General features: G+C 34.7%; 1 protein-coding gene across 1 annotated transcript in view; it reads right to left on the minus strand.

Moving 5' to 3' along the window:
* Positions 1–3878: 3878 nt before the first annotated feature.
* The window catches only part of CEP126 (centrosomal protein 126), a 95303-nt gene continuing 75746 nt past the window's right edge, over positions 3879–23435 (minus strand). Inside the window, exons 5-6 of the mRNA XM_024115304.2 lie at positions 9665–9863; positions 3879–6035 (exon numbers count right to left, since the gene is read on the minus strand). Coding sequence (XP_023971072.2) covers positions 3879–6035; positions 9665–9863 — 2356 coding nt within the window. The remainder of the gene's footprint in view (positions 6036–9664; positions 9864–23435) is intronic.

Here is a 23435-nt window from a genome sequence, read left to right on the forward strand (position 1 = left end):
GTTGACCTGGTCCAGAGTATGACAAAGGGAATGGGTACTTGAGGCAGAATGGTAGAGAAAATCATTAGAGGTGAGAAAGGATTGAGAGAGATCAGGGTGTTGGATTGTTCATTCACATCAATGCTGAATCACCAGTATATTGGCAAAGACTTTTCCAATAAAGAAAGACTGTGAACCAGATGCCAAAGTCCTCTTTCAGGGAAAAAATTACTTGAGAGATCAGGAGTTGGCATAGTTGAATGGCTTGGGTCTCATGGGAATAGAGTTTTTACTTAGAGTTTTGCTGGAGAGTTCTGGATATGCTAATGGAGAGCAAGATGCCCTCCACAATTGTCAACTCTGGGTACACTGAGTGTGAGAATAAAAGTGACCTGGCAAATAGGAGAGTAGAAAAAAAAATGAATAGATCCTCATTGAACTATAATCCAGTATTAGCAAAGGGCTCACTTGAAATGTTTAATATTTAAATAGTTTTGAAAAAAAAAGCTTGAATGACTGAACATACAAAGATGTTCAGTAATGTAATACTGAACAGATGTAATCCTGTTAGTATTAGATTTTCCAAGTATAATTACAGTATTAAGAAGTATAGACATATACAACAAAACAGAGTGGTACTGGCACAAAAACAGACACATAGAACAAGGGAACAGAATAGAGAGCCCAGAAATAAACCCATGCACTTATGGTCTATTAGCCTACTTCAAAGGAGGCAAGAATGTACAATGGAGAAAAAACAGTCTCTTCCATAAGTGACGCTGGGAAAACTGGACTGCTACATGTAAAAGAATGAAATTAGAACATTCTCTAACACCATATACAAAAATAAAATCAAAATGGATTAAAGACCTAAATGTAAGACTGAAAATCAAAATGGATTAAAGACCTAAATGTAAGACTGAAAATCAAAATGGATTAAAGACCTAAATGTAAGATTGAAAATCAAAATGGATTAAAGACCTAAATGTAAGACTGGAAACTCCTAGAAGAAAACATATGCATAACACTCTTTGACAGAAATCATTGCAATTTTTTTTTTGGCTTTGTCTCCTAAAGCAAAGGAAATAAGCACAAAAATAAACAAATGGAATCTAATTAAACTTAAAAGCTTTTGCACAGCAAAGGAAACCATCAACAAAATGGAAAGACAACCTCATGAATGGGAGAAAATACTTGTAAATGATGTGACCAATAAGGGGTTAATATCTAAAATATATAAATAGCTCATACAACTCAACAGCAAAAAAACAAAAAACCTAATAAAAAAAAACAGACAAATAAACAAGCAGAAGACCCGCACAGATATTTTTCCAAAGAAGACATATGGATGGCCAACAGGCATGTGAAAAGATGCTCAACATCACTTTAGAATTAGTAGAGAAATGCACATCAAAACCACAATGAAGTATCACCTCACACCTGTCAGAATGGCTATCACCAAAAAGTCTACAAATAACAAATGTTGGAGAGGATGTGGAGAAAAGGGAACCCTCATACACTGTTGGTGGGAATGTAAATTGTTGGAGTCACTATGGAAAACAGCATGAAGGTTCCTCAAAAAACCAAAAATAGAACTACTTTCACTCCTTGATATATATCTGATGAAAGTGAGGACACTAATTTGAAAAGCTACTTGCACCCCAATGTTCATAGCAGCATTATTTACAATAGCCAGGATATGGAAGTAATGCATAATGGAATATTACTCAGCCACAAAAAAGAATGAGATTCTGTCATTTGCAATAACATGGATGGACCTAGAGAGTATTATACTTAGTGAAATAAGCCAGACAGAGAAAGTCAAATTCTCTATGTTATCATTTATATGCGGAATCTAAAAAATAAAACAAATGAATCTATATAACAAAACAGACTCACAGATGTAGAGAACAAACTAGTGGTTACCGGTGGGAAGAGGGAATGGGGGAGAGGCAAGACAGGGGTATGGAATTAAGAGATACAAACTACTATGTATAAAATAGATAAGCAACAAGGATATATTGTACAGCACAGGAAAATATAGCCATCATTTTCAATAACTTTAAATAAAGTATAATCTATAAAAATATTGAATCACTATGATGTACACCTGAAACTAATATATTGTAAATCAACTATACTTCAATAAAAGCAAAACAATGAACAAAAAAATAAGTATAGACATATATAACAATTTCAATATTTCTCCCTTTAAAAACATGGTAAAAAATGTTAAAATTCATTACATTTTCCAGTGTTCCTCATACAAAGACACCTAAGAACTACTACCTACTTTGATTAAATGTTAGAAAAATATTGGTGTTTTAGATTTTATATATATATATATATATTTTTTTTTTCTTTTATCAGAGAAGGAGATCATAATTTTCATATGTTATCCTTTTATGCTTGAGCTATTGGGAAACTATATTTCCTAATATTTTTCCTGATCAGTTCAGACTCCAATATATGTCTACTTAATAATTATATTTATTACATAGTTTTAGTAGAAAAACTATGGGACTTGGAGCCATAGATATTTGAATGAAAATACCATTTTTGCTATTTCCTAGCTCTTGACCTTGGGCAATTCTATTTCCTTCTTTGCAAAATGGGGCTTTAAAAAATACTTATTTGTCAGGGTTGCCGTGAGGTTTAAATGAGACAATAATTGTAAAGCACTTAGCACTATAACTGGCACAGAGTAGGAATTCAAAAAAGGCAACCATCATAATTTATTTACCATAGTTTCCTTTAAAATATCAAATCTACATGATGCTTTCATTTTCTGGAAGGAGTGTGAAAACTGAAGTTACATTGTGAAGTGGCTGGATAAAAAGAAAATGAAACCTTTAGTGAGAGAAATAATAGTTAAAAATCTAGGATTAGATTAAGATCTTTGCATTTAGCTTCCCATCTGCTAATCTGGCTTGTGTCCATTCAATTCAAGAAAAGACTGGGTGCCTACTAAGTGCCAGGCACAGTTAAAACCTGGGGATAAGGTGAAGAATTACAAAAATAGTCCCTTGTCCTTAAAATCTCATGGTCTAATTGAAGATGGCTTTAAATAGTTTAAATTTAAACTAACTTCCTCATTATATCCTCTTTATATTTATTCATACCTTTGGGAGAAGAAAAGAGTTGCTTTTCTGATGTTTCCCAAGTCTTATCTATTTCTGAATAGGCAATTGATTTCTACTGGTAGGAAAATTTATGGGCCTATAGTCCATTCCCTTAGAGGAAAGTAGCTCCATGAGGAATCAACCAGCTACTAAGGGCAAAGGCATAATATAGAGAATTAATTTTCAAAAATGTTTAAAGGAATGCTATCATTTTTTGTCCATATGAAACCCTACATACATAACAGATAAAAGTAAAGTTCCCACTTTTTTGGAAAGAGAATGAGAGGGGTAGGCACACCTATTATTAACTTATAACAATTAAATTTAACAAACATTTTAAAGAAGAATAAAGAAAAGTATTATAATCACATTTATTCACCTATTTAGAATAATTTAAACAACATTTTTCACTGTGCTTACTTTGACAGAAATTTTGACTGTAATATTGGGGTAATAACAGAATGATATGGAACAAGAATAAAACTGCATTCTTTGTCTTCCTTCTTTTAAACTAACAAGAAAAGTCACGGAAAAAATGGATGTTAGCAAAAGTTTCTAGTTTTAGTTGAGCAAAGGTTGGGTCATTCGCTTAAAAGCAATAGCTACTAGATAGAGAAGGGTACAATATTAAGGGTGATAAGTTATTTCTATAAAGCTGCTATTATTTAATATTAATATCTTATAAGGTACACATTGCCATATATCAATAAGAGAAAGTTCACATGAATTTAAAAACTTATACTTTTTATCTATAAAAATATATAAATTTATTCTTACTTATTCTGGGTCATTTTGACCCAGAATATTATGCTGTGTTTTCCACAAGGGAACAAATTCTTCTTTAGTAGTTTTAAGAGTCACAGAGGAATGACTTTCTTCATATGTTGAACATCTTTGGGTGTAATATAATGTCCCATCTTGCTGGGCAACAATTTGATTGTCATTTGAATGATTTATTTTTGCTAAAGTTTGGCACTCAGAAGAATATGGTAGAGATGGCATCACAGTGACTAAGTCAGGACAAACATGTGAGAGTGGAAGACTACTTTCTTGATTCCACTGATTTAACTTGTGTTCTGTTGGAAGCACATGCTTTGAGTTAACATAGTCACATGTACTGATGTTTTGAGAATTTTCAGGCATTACAGATTGATACTGAGATACTTGTATATTTTTACAATTTCTAATATTTAATTGAGATTTAGAAGGAGGATGAGGTACAATTAATTTACCCTGAGCTTGTAAAAATGTGTTGGCTTTGCTCGCAGACTGTGGCCGAATAACAGTGCCTTTTCTGTTCGTATATATAAAGCCTGATTGGACTTTAGCAGATCTTGTTCTTCTAATTACTTTTGCTCCACCCTTTTGTGGATTAGTTTTCTGAGTTTTAGAGCCACCACTATTTACAGGGGATTTACTTTCCTCTTCTTTTGAGACTGGCCAGGATTGTTTAGCAATGTTATAACCTGAAGGTATAAAACAGTTCAAAGGCACATGGTCTATTCCAGATCCTCCTAAAGCAGTGACATTTTCAGAGATAAAGTCATCCTTGGGCTTTTTCTTATCAGCAGAATTCACAGAAGAAGCAGGAATAATACTAGTGATGTTGCTGGCAGCAACACTTTTAGTTTGAATGTGGAATGGTTGAGACCACTGTTGAGTTATTCCTATTCTATTTTTCAGTGAATGATTATCTTCAACATTTTTTTTTGTATCTTCTGTTTCATCAAACCATCTCAGTTTTTTAAGAGTCTTTGGAATTTCTGCATTTTTCCCTTTTTCTTTTGTTAATTCAATACTGTCTCTGATATCTGCAGCTTTTTGATTTCCTAACTTAAAGCCTTGGTTTGTAACTAGTGCCTTAAAATAATCATGTTCGTATTTAGAGTCTTTCTTTAAAATACTTTTAAGAAACCTCACACCATTTCTCTCATGAATATTGCATTTCATTTTCTTGTGCTGACCAACTAAGTCACAATTAGAAATTATACTATACAATGATGTTGATGCTTCAGCTATTTTCTGTTTTTTATCTTTTGAGTCAGAGTTGTAAGGTATACAGCCAGCTTGAAAATTATCTGAAAATAAAGACAACTTTTCCTCATTACAGTTAAAATATCTTATCTTTTCATCTTTAATGTCTTTCATTTCCCCTAACTTATCAGAACACTGCACTGGGTCAATTTCTTTTATATGTATACTGTTTTTTGGTAAAGGCCTAGCTGGTTGTGTATTCGATGGCAAAACTAAAGGTGTTGCCACAGGTACAAATGAAGTGGGAACTGAAGTAGTTCTTTTTTCTTGAGTCAATTCAGAATATTTCTCTTGGTCTGAAATTGTTGCCATTTCCTGGGTTGGAGAATCTGGAGTGGCCTGGGCTTTGCTGAATTTAAATGTTGGACTCTCAGTAACTAATGGTCTCTCCCTTTTGAATGCTCCAGAAGTGGTGTCAGTTGTCCTCATAGCACTAGTTTCAGAGGTCTTTTTGCTTTTTTTATCTTTTACAAATATGGGTGGACTATATACAAAGGCTACTGAATTGTTAGCAGTACTTGTGGCTCTTTCCACAGTTCTACTCAGAGCAGATGAATTTTGTTCTTCACTATTAAGACATTTATGTGAAGGTAGAACATTAGTTTTACTTAAAATATCTGAGAAAGTTGTGACAGTCTGAGTGTTTGGATCATCTAAATTTTTAAGCCAATTATTTATATGTTGAGTTTTAGAGAATGACAGCTTATCTTCATCAAAGCAGCTTAGATTAGTTGATTGCAGATTTGTGGATTTGAGGGAAACAGAATTCTGCTGCTGGATTGATGTGGAAGGCTCCTTATTAAGTGTTAAATATATTTCTTCAGGTTCCCCAGCCTCAAGACTGTCTGTAATTGAGAGGGTTTCAGAATTTGTTATCTGATTAACTTCATCACAAAATTTCTGAAAGAAAAAGAAGAACATTGTTTTATAGCTTAGAAAATTTTAAACGCCAAAATTAATGATTCAACACACCATTGTTACTGAGCCCAATTCTATTTGGCATATAAAATAGAGTAGTATGATTACAAACCATATAGGTATATAAATAATCTATATCCCTGGAGCAGTCCTCAGAGTGAAAAATAAGGAGCCAACAAAGACTTACAATAAAGTGTGTTTGCCTTAATTTCTTCACCTTAAAGTATCGATAATTACTCAATTATCCTAGCCATAGTTATAGATTAAAAAATAATTTTGCTATTGCTATTCCATTCAGAGAATAGAGTTTCCTGAAGATTTCATAACGGCATGTGAAATTCTGAAAAATAGTTATTTAAAAATGGTATTTTTTTCCTGAAACCTTCACTGGACTTGAACGAGGCTCCTAAAAGCCCTATGACTCTAATATGAGCTTCCTATTGGTAAGGCTACATCTTTGTATAAAAGTTAATCTCATGGTCTGTATAATAGAGTTCTCAACTCTGGCTGCATTTTAGAACCACATAAGAAGCTTTGTAAAAACATGCCAGGTCCTGCTGATTGAATACTTGGATGGGGTCCAGGTACTGGTGGTATTATTATTATTTTTAAATTCCCCAGGTAACACTAATGTCGATTTAGGATTGATTTTAATGACTCGTTTTTGGAGATTTAGCACAGTAATAATTTCTATGAATTCCTTACATGTTCTCATTACTACTTCAATGAAATTTCATGGAAATTATCAGTTTTTAATAAAATTTCATGATCACTTCAAAGTATAGTCAATGTTTAAAACTATTTCTAATTTCTCACATATATAACATATGTTTAGAATGCATTAATCTGTATCACATATGTAGAAATAAATTCAAGAAGACTTTAAATTGTTAATCTAGTCAAGAAGTTAAATGGACTCAAAGAAAATTAGTTTCCTTAAAATTTTACACAAATTTTAGAAAATTCAAATATTTTGGTATTAAACAAAAATTTATTATTTTTCTAGCCCCCAAAATAAACTGAGAAACCATTTAAATCAGTTAGAGATAAAATATTTTAGTTTGTATAGTTCATGCTTATTGATATACTATTGTGAAATGTTTTGAAAATTATTCATAAGAGTTTGCTACTACTAGCATTTACTCCCTGCCTGTCACATCCTTTAGTACTGTGATATCTTTTTAAAGAGATGGTCACTCAACCTAACTAGAACAAATCAAAGCACAGCTTCTTCAGTGCTTGTTTTTGGAATTGAGTTATATTAATTGATAATGAGGCTCCTAAAAGCTCTATGACTCTAATATGAATTTCTTTGAGATGGCATCTAATGAGATATAGAAATCTGGCTTAGAAGGTCCTTCTAGCTGTAAGTGTGATGTTCATGGCATTAAGATTTCTCTTTGCATAGGTCTGTGAAGGCTTCATTTCCCAAAGCACCTCAGAAGAAATTCAGCAAATTCTGATTTCACTAAATTATACTATTTTTTCCCTCAGAATTTTTCTTATACTAAAAAATGAAACATTATGATCAGCTTCAAGTTTTGCTTGTAAGTTACTGATATAAACTATACTAGACTTAACATGCCTTGTGTTTTAGTTTTTAAATCAACTTTATTGAGAAATACTTATCTACAATAAAATGCACTCATTTAAAATGTATAGTTCGATAGGTTTTGACAAATTATTTACCCATAACCATTATACTGAAATATTTTAGAACCTTTCCATCTGTTGAAATTTCCCTCATGCTTCTTTATAGTCAATACTTACCCATTAATAACCACTAATCTGTTTTCCGTCATTATAGATCTGAGTTTTCATCTGTTATCATTTTCAGTCTGCCTGAAAAATTTCTGGGAGCATTTTTTATTGTGCAGATACTGGTGTAATATAGTGGCATTCAGCTGATGTTTGTTTGAAAATGCCTATTTTGCCTTCATTTTAGAAGGACATTTTAGTTAGATATAGATTATAAGTTGGTCGTATTTTTTCTTTCTCAGAACTTTAAAAATATTGTTTCACTGTCTTCTGGCTTGAAATTAGTAAGGTCCATCTTATCTTTGTTCACCTGCACGTAATACATCTTTTTCCCCCTCTAGCTTAATCTAATTTTCATGTGTTTTTGTGAGGGGGGTGTGTGCACATGCACATGGGTGCACACTTATCCTTCTTGGAGTTTGTTGAGCTTCTTTGATTTGTGGATTTATAGTTTCATCAAGTTTGAAACATTTTCAGCCACTGTTTTCTTTAAAGATTCCCTCACTCCTTTGTGAGATTTAAATTAAATGTATGTTAGATTTAGATATTGTCCCTCAGGTCACTAACATTTTGTTATATATTTTTTCTGTCTTTTTTCTCCCAATGCTTCAGTTTGGATGATTTCGGTCCACTGATCTTTTTGTCTGTAATGCCTGCTCTGTTAAGTCCATCCAGTGTAATTTTAATCTCAGATAATATGTTTTCAGATCTAGAAGTTCTATTTGGTTCTTCCAAAAATTTCATTTTCATTATGTTCATTTCTCTTTAATTCCTTGAAAATATTTAAAAAGTTATTTTAAATTCTTGTCTGATAATTCTGTTATCTCTGTCATTTATGTGTCTGATTATATTGGCTAATTTTTCTCCTGGTTATGGGCCATAGAGGTTTCTGCTTTTTCACATGTCTAGTAAGTTCTGATTGAGTGTTGGACATTGTGAACATTATGCTGTATGTCTAGATCTCAATCTTCTTTAAGAAAGAGTTGGGGTTTTTTTTTTGACAGGTAGTTGGAATACCTGTGGAATTTTTTTAGGCTTGTCCAGAGGACATGTACAGGTAAAAAGCTTATGCGATCATAGGGCTTACCTTATTTGTTTCCCATGTTTTTAGTGATCATATCTTATACTACCTGTTCTATACTGTCTAAAAATAATTGTTTCATATTATTTATTCAGAATTATAGTTGTTTATGGCAGGAAGGCACTTCATCATAGCCAGAAGAAGTCTCCTGCTTTGCTTTTCTAGTCTTGCCACAATTGCTCAGTTATTGGATAAATTAGGCCAAGGTTATGAATTTAATCTTGATATCAGCCTACTAAGAATCTCATAACTGTGTGTAATTACTCATAAAAAATAAAGTGCATGAACATTTCAGGAAATTTAGTATGAACTCCATACTAATTTGTGGGGAAAACCAAAGTAAATACCATATTAGAGCCAGAATAGAGACACCATTTCTAGCTAATTGTGCCATATTTTCATTAAGAACCTAATGTCCATAGGTATTATAATTTTCAAGTTGCTTTTTATAATCCAGTCTTTAATAATATTACTTATATTACATTATACTTTCAAATAGCTTTCATGTTTTTCAGAAAATAGCATCCATAAAACATATTTTTCTAAATATGAGAGATGGAAAAATAAGAATAAAATCAGAGAGAAAAATGGAGTAAAAGGTTTAAAAAATATTAAAAACTTATTTCACTAGTGTCTGTGATGAATTTGTGCTGATTCCTCCAAACATACCCTTGGCTAGTGGTATACATTTATTTAGTGGAGAACACTGCAAAAATAGGACAGAATTATTGCTAGATATTAAAATATTAATAACTTATTTAGAGTTTCATACTTGCAAACTGCTTAGATGCTGATCTTCTAGGAGTTTCTGAGTTTCCTCCAGTTTAAGCTGGAATGCATCTTTGTCAGTAGTCAAGTTTGCCTTGCTGTTTTCCTTCATTTCTTTATCACAATTGATTTTGGATAGGAGATGTTTCTGATACTTGTGATCATTTTTTGACAATGATGAAGGCAAGGAATTATCTATAACTCTGTGAACCATACATAAAAAATGTTTAGTACATTTAAATAAAGTTAGCATACATATGACATATTCATATGTATGTATGTGTGTGTGTGTGTGTCCAGATAATCACATATAAGGATATTGGAGAAATATATAGACATATTAGAATGGGAATTTCAAGGAGTCAACAGTAGAATAAAAATGGATGTGCGATTACAGTGCCAATAAAGCACTCTGTCTTCATGTAGGAATATCCAATTATTTATGGCTTTTATTATTAAATCCTATTCCTCTATCTATTGTTTGGGATAGATATAGAAGTAATTCCTGTAGATGTATAGAGTCAGTCCTCAGTTCTTTAAGAGAATTCTTATCTGGATAATGATATGCTGCATACCTTTAGTTCTGAGTTGATGTCATGGATGGTAGGTATCCCTATAACCCTAATAGAGTTGGTTGAAGATTCAAGCAGGTAGAAAATAAAATTTCTTGTTAGGGTAGACAGGAATTTCCATCTAACTTTACTAGGTTTGGAAGCTTGGACTTTATTGCATGGAGGAGACTGTACATATTTGTTTTCAGTTGTACCACAAATATAAGCATGGTTTTCATGCCACAGAGGGGGGTACCTTTATTTTTAGTGTGTTAAAGTGCCATCCTCAAATTATTAGTGGATGACATCATCTTCTTTTAGAATTTCGCATCTTCTGGAAACTTATAGCATGTAACATTTCAATATATGTACAAAGTGAAAAGAAAAGAACAAAGGAAGAATTTTTTTTGGGGGGGGGTGAAGTATATCAAATAGCTGACTGCTGTTGCATTAGGGCCAGTAGTGTGAATCCCAAGGGTATTTATTCACAATTCATTGGAATTATTCCCAGTTCAGTGAGGATTCAAATGTTTTGGAAGGTGACACATGGCCACATGTGACATATATCTATCTCCAATACCCATATATATCTTTATTTGGACAGACTGGAATAGTCAAAGTCAATGATTACTAGATTTCTGACTATCATTTTGTGACCACGAGGGATCAACAAGAGCAAAAAGGAACATAACACAAGTTCCTGAACACTGAGAATATGTTTCTCTCTCTCGCTTTTAGGTTTCCTACTCTTACATATTCCTTCCCCTTCAGTCACCCTTCCCAAATGAAATATTGCTAAATCTACAAAATATCTAATAAACTAAATTTATTTACCTTTAAAGTTGTTGTCTGTCAACTTTTTCTTCTCTATTTCTTTCTTCTCTCCTCCACTTGCTTCTCTTCTCTTCTCTACTTTCAATTCGTGAGGACGATTGAAGGAATAGATAGGAATAAAAGGAGATGGGGAGGTAGAAAGAGAGGAAGAGTGAAGCATGGGGGGAAAGGAAGAAGAAATCATAAAGGAAGAAGAAACAGGAGGAATAGGAGACGGGAAATCTAAATTTTTGGGGGACAAATACAGAGAGGGAGATGAATGCAAAGGAGAGGTAAAAAGAGGGATAAATGAAAGAGGTAAGAATGGAGAGGTAGAAGAGGAAGGTGAAGGAGAGGAAAGAACAGATGAAGAGGAAGAAAACTGTATAGAGGATGAAGAAGAGGATATGGAAGTAGAAGGAGATGAAGACAAAGAAGAGGATGGAGAATGACAGGGAGGTGGATGGGAGAAAACTGATGTAAGTGGAAGATCTACAAAGACCTGGGGCAGATTTGACAATGTATGGTTTGTGGGACAGCTTGCTGGACTGACTGAAAATGATCTTAGCTAGCAGGATGTTCAGGCAATAGAGTGATAGAAGAAAGAGTGGGGATTGGTTGATGAGGGGGATGACTGGACAAACAGGAAGGTTTCAAAACAGGGAGACCTTCCAAAGGGTTTGGGGAAACAATCAGTTGAGCTGGAAGGGAACGATGAAGGGCCGACATTAGAGTGGCTGGGATAGAACGTTGTGCTGGAAGGAAATGTTTGGTCTGAAAGTTTTGTAAAATAACTTACTCTGTGAGTCAGAATCAGGAATGACTGGTGAACCTCGGGGTGGGTGGGGTAAATAGTCAGGTGGGCCAGAAGGAATTGGGGCTGGTAGATGAGGGAAACTGCTAGAAAAGCTGGAAGTAACTGGGGCTGGAGGGCGAGGAAGATATTTGATTGAGTAGGGCAGTAATGGGGCTGGTAAGAAGTTCTTTGGAAGAGTAGAGGGGACAGATGGACAGATAGGCAGGGTATGGGGCTGGTAGGTGGGAGAAACAGTTGGATAGCTAGGAAGAATTTGGGAATGGTGGGACAGCAATGGGGCTCTTAAAAGAGACAGCTGATCAGGTAAGTGGGGATGAGGTATGGCGACAGAGGGACAGGCAGGAATGGATCTGCACAGGAAAAGCATTTGAACAGGAAGTAGAGAGACAGCCTTATTAAGATGGTTTTTTGATTTATTGGGCTGCCTCGAGGCTTTCAATTCATATGTTTTGTTCTGAGGGTCCATGCATGATGTTCTTCTGATCACCCAGTGTCCTCTCATGAGCTGAGAAATGTACATAACTTACTTATTCAGGTTCCCCTTTCTCATTCCTCACTCTTAGAGTATTTTCACCTCTCAGATGTCTGATAGTCATACAGATAATGAATATGGGCTAGAATATCTGGTTTAAAGTACTGGTACAAAGGGCAAAAAGAGGCCAAATATAGATTACTGCTCAGCTCTGGTCAGATTTCTAAGGGTAGCCTGTGGTTCAGGATCAACTGTCTCACCACAAATACATGGATATTGGAGATAGGTATCTAATAACATCATTTTTAAGTATAAAAATATGGGGAAAATATAGCTTATTTTACCCTACATCCACCAGAAGAACGGTCAGGTACATTATCTTTGTGATAAGGATTTGGTTGTGATGGAAGGCTTTTATTTTTATTAGTCATTTATTAATATTCTTATATCTCATTATTTCCTAAGTAGCTTTTATTTTCATATGGACATAAGTCTCTGATTTTTCTTGAGGCTTAAGCATTGAATGCCCACCATTTTTTTTATACAATTTTTTTCTCCTTTAGATTATCACATTACAATATCTTAAATTATTTTAATCTACCACTAATATTTTCTACATTAGAACAATCATTTGTGAGTACTGATATACCTCCCCTTCTTTGGAAGCTCCCTATTTCTTTCTTTTTTTTTTTTTTTTTGTGGTATGCGGGCCTCCCTCTGCTGTGGCCTCTCCCGTTGCGGGGCACAGGCTCCAGACGCGCAGGCTCAGCGGCCATGGCTCACGGGCCCAGCCGCTCCGCGGCATGTGGGATCCTCCCAGACCGGGGCGCGAACCCGGTTCCCCTGCATCGGCAGGCAGACGCGCAACCACTGCGCCACCAGGGAAGCCCTGGAAGCTCCCTATTTCTTGACATTACTTTATTCTCTAAAACATTTTAGGCTTATATTGTACAGGAAATGTATTTTTAATGTGACAATAGCTTATAAGTATTTGTAGTTTAATTATATTTTCAATAACAGTACATATAAATATTTCTATTAACCTAATACTTGATCTTTAATATTCCAAGCTGTCATATTTATAGTATAGCATTTTATAGTTTACAAAGCATTTTCACATACATGATTTAATACTGTTAGTTATCTGTGGAGAGGTGTTCAACTTTTAAATAAGTAAACAATAGTGTTCTCTATAAATTGTATACATTTGTTTTCCAAACACATAAAATTTATGTGTGTGTAAGTATAGGTAGATATAAAATCATGAAGTCATAGTCATAATAGTATATTACAATAATAACTGAAAACTATGTATTCTAATTTATTTATTTATTTTTTTTTGTGGTATGCGGGCCTCCCTCTGCTGTGGCCTCTCCCGTTGCGGAGGACAGGCTCCGGACACGCAGGCTCAGCGGCCATGGCTCACGGGCCCAGCCGCTCCGCGGCATGTGGGATCCTCCCAGACCGGGGCGCGAACCCGGTTCCCCTGCATCGGCAGGCGGACGCGCAACCGCTGCACCACCAGGGAAGCCCTCTAATTTAGAATGGAGATAATTTCTCATAAAACAAAGTTGATATAATGGTCCTAGCAAGATTTGGTGTAATGACAACTATATGTTTGTTTGCTACAGGGAAATCAAGATCGTCTGATGCGTTATCTCTTCTAAGACTTTAAGGAAGTCTTAGAAGAGACATTGTTGAACAAAAAAGTCTATCCTTTTATTCATAATGCAACAGAGCTTTTTTAATTGAAAATATCTGATAACACAAAGGGTAATAATACACAGAAAAAGAAATCTAATAGTGAAGAAAACCTGTATACAAAAATGCACATTACTTCTATACTAAATGATTTGGAATTTTTTATCACTCTAAATTCCCCTTGACCCTAACCCACCACCCCCTCTAATTGTCTGTCATCTTCCTTTTTGGACAAAACTTTCCACAGAGTACTCGAAAATTATACTGTGTTCACTGCTGCAACTTCCATTTGTTCCTTAACTTACTGCTATCTGGCTTCTACCTCTACTGCTCCAATGTACTGCTTTTGCTGGCGCTTAACTAATTGACCTATTTGCAGACGTAGACACTCTTGACCACTATCTTTCCTGACTTTAATTCCCTTTATTTCCATATCATCATACATTTCTGGTTATTTTTTGACTTCTCTGGTTGTTTATTCTCAGGGTCTTTTTTGAGCTCCTCTTTCTTTGCTTGGATATGCTGGAATTTTTGAGAGTTATGTCATCCTCTTCTTTGCTTATCTATCCATACTCTGTGTGTAATCTTATTTATACTGTCTGTGTGATCTTATCTGTATCTGTATGTGAGTGAAGGGTTAATAAAATCCATCCTCTGTGGACCAATTCAACTTTGGGTTAATTTTCTAACTCTGTTCCCTGGATTACTAGCAGGACTTGAACTGTGTTTCAGGCACATTGACTATGTAAAAAATGACCCTTTATTGGTACACTGTATCTGTACTGGGACAACTGTGAATAAATCATCGATACCTCGTAGGAAGCTATAGCTTTATGTTTCCCTGAGTGTGGTAATTCTTATAACTGGACATATCTCTTGCATGGAAGCTATTCATATAGAGCCATTACAAGAAATATTGGCTTCTGTTTGGAACATGGGATTTCTAACCCAGGGTGGCTGTCTGCGCATTGTGATGTCATCTCTTGTGGGAATAGGGGCACAGCAAAGATCAGCCCTTTGACTGTTTTGTGGCATGCCATGAGAAGTCTTCCTGTTGAAAAATGTTGCCTATCGACATGCAATGTTTTATGTCTTCTAATTGAGGGCAAACCTGGTCTATTGTAGTCATGGGAGTTTGATTGTTTAGCTGAACCAAGACCCCCACTGGTGGGTATTGAACCATGGCTTTAACTTCATCCATTCATTGACAACTATCATATCTATATTCATGGCCCAGACATCTTACAAATGAGAAATTGACTACAGAATAGCCCATAAGTGTCTCAAACTCACAGTTTATCATCATCCTTCCAGTTACTCTCTCCCTTAAACCTCTTTGTACTGAATGGTCCTTATTTTGATAAATGGTTTCACTATCCATTAACTGACCAAACTCCATCTCTAGAGTCATCCTTGATTCCTCCCATTCACCTTTCAGTTCTTAAAAACTTACCAAACCACATTGATTCTACCTCCTAAACAGGTCTTAAGAAGCCATTGTTTTCATTAAATAAAGTAGTATTTTATCTGATTTTCCCACTTTTAGTCTTACCTTACTCTTTCTCATTCTGGCAATATTCCTAAAATGTAAATGTTATATGCTTTCTTCAAATTTTTCAGCAGTTGTTTTTAGGACAAACTCCTTAACAAGGCTTTTCATGATTTAACTTATGGTTTCCTTTCTAAACAACCTAACTGCCTACAATTTCTCACTGTACACACTAGTCAAAATGAACTACCTATGAACTTATGGTTACCAGCGGGGAAGGGTGTGGGGGAGGGATAGACTTGGGATTGACATGTACGCACTACTTTATTTAAAATAGATAACCAACAAGGCCCTACTGTATAGCACAGGGAACACTTCAATATTCTGTAATAACCTAAATGGGAAAATAAATTGCAAAATAATAGATACATGTATATATATGACTGAATCACTTTGCTGTACACCTGAAACTAACACAACAATGTTAATCAACTATGCTCCAATATAAAATAAAATAAAATAAAAACAAACAAAAAACCCCACAAAATGAACTACCTACTTTCAGCTCCCTTAATACAACATGTCCTTTCGTACCTTCATTCCTTTTCACGCACTACTTGTTCCCTCTTTTGGGAGTTCCCTCTCAATGTCTCTGATGAATATCTTTCTCATCTATTAAACTACAGGTCAAGTTCATATCCTCTGAGAAGTTTTTATTATGCCAGTGATGTTTCTCTATTCAAAGTATTTATTGAATACCTCCAACATGCATAGCACTGAGCTAAGCACCATAGGGAATATCTGCATGTGTAAGATTTAGCCATTGTTCTCTACAATACTACAATCTGGTTGGGGAGACATAAGTACACATAAAAATTGAGCAACATACACAATCAGTACTTTAAAATTGATTTCTATAGCCTTGACCTCTTGTTTCATCTTCGTTCAAACTGGTTCTATACACTTCTACTTGGATATTTACTCCCTAAACACAGAAGCCTCAAATGAAGTTTAATAATATCTTGCCAAACCTGTACCTTTCTATTACATTCTTTTTAATTTTTAAAGTCACCAAATTCCCTCAATTATCAAAGACTCAAAATTTCAACTTCTTTTAATTTTTCTGTTTTTTTATTTTCATTATTCCACCAGACACCAAAGTCATAATCTAGTCTTTCCATGAAATATCTTTTCCTTCTGTCTTTCTTTTCTATTTCACTACCACCCTTTTAACAGAAGTCCTTTTAAACTCATGGCTGGATACCTCTTGATTTTCCTGCACTGTTCTGTCCATACTCCAATTTTTTTTTTACTATCAAGGGACATTTTATTCTATATGAAACCTATCACATTATTCTTATTTTTTAAAAATTAATTTATTTTTTGTTGATCTATAATAATGTGTTAAATTCAGGTATATGGCACCTGATTCAGTATTTTTGCAGATTATGCTCCATTACAGGTTATTGTAAGATAATGGACACAATTTCCTATGCTATACAGTATATTCTTGTTGTTTATTTTATATATAGTAATTTGTATCAGTTAATCTCATATCCCTAATTTGTCCTTCACCCCCTCCCCTCTGGCAACCACAAGTTTGTTTCTCTATCTGTATGTCTTTCTGTTTTGCATGTACATTCATACGTATTATTATTTAGATTCCACATATAAGTAATATCATACAGTATTTGTCTTTGTTTGACTTATTTCATTAAGCATTACATTCTCTAGGTCCATCCATGCTGCTGCAAATGGCAGAATTTCATTCTTTCTTATGGCTGAGTAATATTCCACCATATATATAAAACACATCTTCTTAATCTAATCATCTGGGAACCTGGGATGCTTCCATGTCTTGGCTATTGTAAACTGTGCTGCTATGAACAGTGGGGTGCATGTATGTTTTTGAATTAGTGACTTCATTTTTTCCAGATATATAACCACAAGTGGAATTACTGGATCATACGGTAGTTCTATTTTTAGTTTTTTGAGGAATCTCCATACTGTTTCCCATAGTGGCTGCACCAACTTACATTCCCATCAATAGTGTACTGGGGTTCCCTTTTCTGCACATCTTCTTCAATATTTGTTATTTGTATACATTTTGATGATGGCCATTCTGACAGGTGTAAGGTGATATGTCATTGTGGTTTTGATTTGCATTTCTCTACTAATTCGAAAGTGATGTTGAGCATCTTTTCATGTGCCTGTTGGCCATCTGTATGTCTTCTTTGGAAAAACATCCATTCAGGTCTTCTGTCTGTTTTTAGATTGGGTTGTTTCTTTTTGCTGTATTGAGTTGTATGAGGTGTTTATATATTTTGGCTATTAACCCTTTATCAGTCATATTATTTACAAATATTTTCTCCCATTCAGTAGGTTGTCTTTTTGCTTTGTCTATGGTTTCCTTTGTTGTGCAAAGGGTTTTATGTTTAATTATATCCAATTTGTTTATTTTTGCTCTTATTTCCTTTGCTTTAGGAGACAGATCCAAAAAAATATTGCTATAATTTACGTTAAAGAGCGTTACCCTTACGTTTTCTTCTAGGAGTTTTATGGTTTCCAGTCTTACATTTAGGTCTTTAATCCATTAAAAGTTTATTTTTGTACACAGTGTTAGAGAATGTTTTAATTTCATTCTTTTACATGTAGCTGTACAGTTTTCCCTGGACAATGTGTCTTTTCTCCATTGTATATTCTTGCCTCCTTTGTCATTGGTTAATTGACCATAAGTGTGTGGGTTTATTTCTGGGCTCTCTGTTCTGTTCCATTAATCTATGTGTCTGTTGTTGTGCCAATACCACGTTGTTTTGATTACTGTAGCTTTGTAGTATAGTCTGAAGTCTGGGAGGGTTATGCCTCTAGCTTTGTTCTTTTTAATCAGGATTGCTTTGGCAATTCAGCATCTTTTGTGATTCTATATAAATTTTAGGATTATTTGTTCTAGTTCTATGAAAAATGTCATGGGTATTTTGATAGAGAGTGCATTAAATCTGTAGACTGCTTTGGGTAGTATGTCTATTTTAATAATATCACTCCCTCCAATCCAAGAGCATGGGATATCTTTCCATTTCTTTGGATCATCTTCAATTTCCTTTATCAGTGATTTATAGTTTTCAGAGTACAGGTCTCTCACCTCCTTGGTTAAGTTTATTCCTAAGTATTTTATTTTTTTATGTGATTATAAACAGGATTGTTTAATTTCTCTTTCTGAATGTCATTACTAGTGTATAGAAAGACAACAGATTACTATATATTATTCTTGTATCCTGCAACCTTTCTGAATTCATTAGTTCTAATAGTTCTTGGGTGGAGACTTTAGGGTTCTCTATATAGAGTGTCATGTCATCTGCAAATAGTGACAGTTTTACCTCTTCCACTTCAAATGTGCATATCTTTTATTATGTTTTCTTGTCTGATTGCTGTGGTTAGGACTTCCAATACTATGTTAAACAGAAGCAGCAAAAGTGGGCATTCTTGTCTTGTTTCTGATTTTAAAGGAAAACTTTCATTTTTCACAATTGAGTATGATTTGGCTGTGGGTTTGTCATAAATGACCTTTATTATGTTGAGATATGTTCCCTCTATACCCACTTTGATGACAGCTTTTATCAAAAATAGATATTGAATTTTGTTAAATACTTTTTCTGTATTATTGAGACAATCGTAATTTTTATCTTTCTTTTTGTTAATGTGGTGGATCCTAGTGATTGATTTGTGTATGTGAACTACTCTTGTGACTCTGGAATAAATCCAACTTGATAATGATATATGATCCTTTTTATGTATTGTTGGATTCAGTTTGTGAATATTTTATTGAAGATTTCTGCATCTATATTCATCAAAAATACTGGCCTGTAATTTTATTTTTTTGTAGTGTCTTTGCCTGGTTTTGGTATCACAGTAAGGGTGACCTTGTAGAATGAATCTGGGAGTGTTCCATCCTCTTAAAGTTTCTGGAATAGTTTGATTAGGACAGGTATTAGTTCTTCTTTACACATTTGAAAGAATTCCCCTGTGAAGCTGTCCCATTCTGGAATTTTGTTTGCTGGGCGTTTGTTTTTTTTTTTTTAATTGCAAATTTTATTTCACATCTAGTGACTGGTCTGTTCAAATTGTCTGTTTCTTCTTGACTCAGTTTTGGGAAGCTGTATGTTTCTAGAAATTTGTCCATTTCTTCCAGGTTGTCCAGGTTGTTGGCATATAACTGATCATAGTATTCTCTTATGTTTTTTTTTTTAACATCGTTATTGGAGTATAATTGCTTTACAATGGTGTGTTAGTTTCTGCTTTATAACAAAGTGAGTCAGTTATACATACACATATGGTCCCATATCTCATCCCTCTTGCATCTCCATCCCTCCCACCCTCCCTATCCCACCCCTCTAGATGGTCACAAAACACCAAGCTGATCTCCCTGTGCTATGAGACTGCTTCCCACTAGCTACCTATTTTTATGTTTGGTAGTGTATATACGTCCATGCCACTCTCTCACTTTGTCACAGCTTACTCTTCCTCCTCCCCACATCCTCAAGTCAATTCTCTAGTAGGTCTGTATCTTTATTCCTGTCTTGCCCATAGGTTCTTCATTAACTTTTTTTTCCCTTAGATACCATAAATATGTGTTAGCATACAGTATTTCTTTTTCTCTTTCTGACTTACTTCACTCTGTATGACAGACTCTAGGTCCATCCACCTCACTACAAATAACTCAATTTCATTTCTTTTTATGGCTGAGTAATATTCCATTGTGTATATGTACCACATCTTCTTTATCCATTCATCTGTTGATGGACACTGAGGTTGCTTCCATGTCCTGGCTATTGTAAATAGAGCTGCAATGAACATTTTGGTACATGACTCTTTCTGAATTATGGTGTTCTCAGGGTATATGCCCAGTAGTGGGATTGCTGGGTCATATGGTAGTTCTATTTGTAGTTACTGAAGGAACCTCCATATTGTTCTCCATAGTGGCTGTATCACTTTACACTCCCACCAACAGTGCAAGAGTGTTCCCTTTTCTCCACACCCTCTCAGGCATTTATTGTTTCTAGATTTTTTGATGATGGCCATTCTGACCGGTGTGAGATGATATCTCATTGTAGTTTTGATTTGCATTTCTCTAATGATTAATGATGTTGAGCATTCTTTCATGTGTTTGTTGGCAATCTGTATATCTTCTTTGGAGAAATGTCCATTGCAGCTCTATTTATAGAGTGTTCTGCCTATGTTTTCCTCTAAGAGTTTGATAGTGTCTGGCCTTACATTAGGTCTTTAATCCATTTTGAGTTTATTTTTGTGTATGGTGTTAGAGAGTGTTCTAATCTCATACTTTTACATGTAGCTGTCCAGGTTTTCCAGCACCGCTTATTGAAGAGGCTGTCTTTTCTCCACTGTACATTATTGCCTCCTTTATCAAAGATAAGGTGATCGTGTGTGTGGGTTTATCTCTGGGCTTCCTATCCTGTTCCATTGATCTATATTTCTGTTTTTGTGCCAGTACCACCCTGTCTTGATTACTGTAGCTTTGTAGTATAGTCTGAAGTCAGGGAGCCTGATTCTAGCAGCTCCATTTTCGTTCTCAAGATTGCTTTGGCTATTCGGGGTCTTTTTTGTTTCCATACAAATTGTGAAATTTTTTGTCCTAGTTCTGTGAAAAATGCCATTGGTAGTTTGAAACGGATTGCATTCAATCTGTAGATTGCTTTGGGTAGTAGAGTCATTTTCACAATGTTGTTACTTCCAATCCAAGAACATGTTATATCTCTCCATCTATTTGTATCATTTTTAATTACTTTCATCAGTGTCTTATAATGTTCTGCATACAGGTCTTTTGGCTCCTTAGATGGGTTTATTCCTAGATATTTTATTCTTTTTTTTGCAATGGTAAATGGGAGTGTTTTTTTAATTTCACTTTCAGAATTTTCATCATTAGTGTATAGGAATACAAGATATTTCTGTGCATTATTTTTGTATCCTGCTACTTTACTAAATTCATTGATTAGCTCTAGTAGCTTTCTGGTAGCATCTTCAGGATTCTGTAGGTATAGTATCATGTCATCTGCAAACAGTGACAGCTTTACTTCTTCTTTTCCAATTTGGATTCGTTTTATTTCTTTTTCTTCTCTGATTGCTGTGGCTAAAACTTCAAAACTATGTTGAATAATAGGGGTGAGAGTAGGCAACCTTGTCTTGTTCCTGATCTTAGTGGAAATGGTTTCAGTTTTTCACCATTGAGGATGATGTTTGCTGTGGGTTTGTCATATATGGCCTTCATTATGTTGAGGGAAATTCCCTCTATGCCTACTTTCTGCAGCGTTTTTATCATAAATGAGTGTTGAATTTTGTCAAAAGCTTTCTCGGCATTGATTGAGATGATCATATGGTTTTTCTCCTTCAGTTTCTTAATATGGTTTATCACATTGATTGATTTGCGTATATTGAAGAATCCTTGCCTTCCTGGAATAAACCCCACTTGATCATGGTGTATGATCCTTTTAATGTGCTGCTGGATTCTGTTTGCTAGTATTTTGTTGAGGATTTTTGCATCTGTGTTCATCAGTTATATTGGCCTGTAGTTTTCTTTCTTTGTGACATCTTTGTCTGGTTTTGGTATCAGGGTGATGGTGGCCTCGTAGAAGTTAGCTCTTCTCTAAATGTTTGGTAGAATTCGCCTGTGAAGCCATCTGGTCCTGGGCTTTTGTTTGTTGGAAGATTTTTATTCACAGTTTCAATTTCAGTGCTTGTGATTGGTCTGTTCATATTTTCTATTTCTTCCTGGTTCAGTCTCGGCAGGTTGTGCATTTCTAAGAATTTGTCCATTTCTTCCAGGTTGTCCATTTTATTGGCATAGAGTTGCTTGTAGTAATCTCTCATGATCCTTTGTATGTCTGCAGTGTCAGTTGTTATTTCTGCTTTTTCATTTCTAATTCTATTGATTTTGGTCTTCTCCCTTTTTTTCTTGATGAGACTGGCTAATGGTTTATCAATTTAGTTTATCTTCTCAAAGAAACAGCTTTTAGCTTTATTGACTTTTGCTATCGTTTCCTTCAGTTCTTTTTCATTTATTTCTGATCTGATCTTTTTGATTTATTTCCTTCTGCTAACTTTGGGGTTTTTTTTTTGTTCTTCTTTCTCTAGTTGATATAGGTTTAAGGTTGGGTTGTTTATTTCAGATGTTTCCTGTTTCTTAATGTAGGATTGTATTGCTATAAACTTCCCTCTTAGTCTTTTCCGGTAACTGATGTCTAGTCTCATAGTGTTGTGGTCAGAAAAGATACTTTATATGATTTCAATTTTCTTAAATTTACCAAGGCTTGATTTGTGCCCCAAGATATGATCTATCCTGGAGAATATTCCATGAGCACTTGAGAAAAATGTGTATTCTGTTGGTTTTGGATGGAATGTCCTACAGATATCAATTAAGTCCATCTTGTTTAATGTATCATTTAAAGCTTGTGTTTCCTTATTTATTTTCATTTTGGATGATCTGTCCATTGGTGAAAGTGGGGTGTTAAAGTCCCCTACTACGAATGTGTTACTGTCGATTTCCCCTTTTATGGCTGTTAGTATTTGCCTTATGTATTGAGGTGCTCCTAGGTTGGGTGCATAAATATTTACAAATAGTCTTTTTTTTAAAGTCTATTTTGTCTGATATGAGAATTGCTATTCCAGCTTTCTTCTGATTTCCATTTGCATGGAACATCTTTGTTCATCCCCTCACTTTCAGTCTGTATGTGGCCCTAGGTCTGAAGTGGGTCTCTTGTAGACAGCGTATATATGGGTGTTGTTTTTGTATCCATTCAGCCAGCCTGTGTCTTTTGGTGGTAGCAATTAATCCATTTACATTTAAGGTAATTATCGATATGTATGTTCCTATTACCATTTACTTAACTGTTTCGAGTTTGTTCTTGTAGGTCTTTTCCTTCT

This window comes from Physeter macrocephalus, chromosome 16 (genome assembly GCF_002837175.3).
Source record: "Physeter macrocephalus isolate SW-GA chromosome 16, ASM283717v5, whole genome shotgun sequence".
Taxonomy (NCBI): domain Eukaryota; kingdom Metazoa; phylum Chordata; class Mammalia; order Artiodactyla; family Physeteridae; genus Physeter; species Physeter macrocephalus.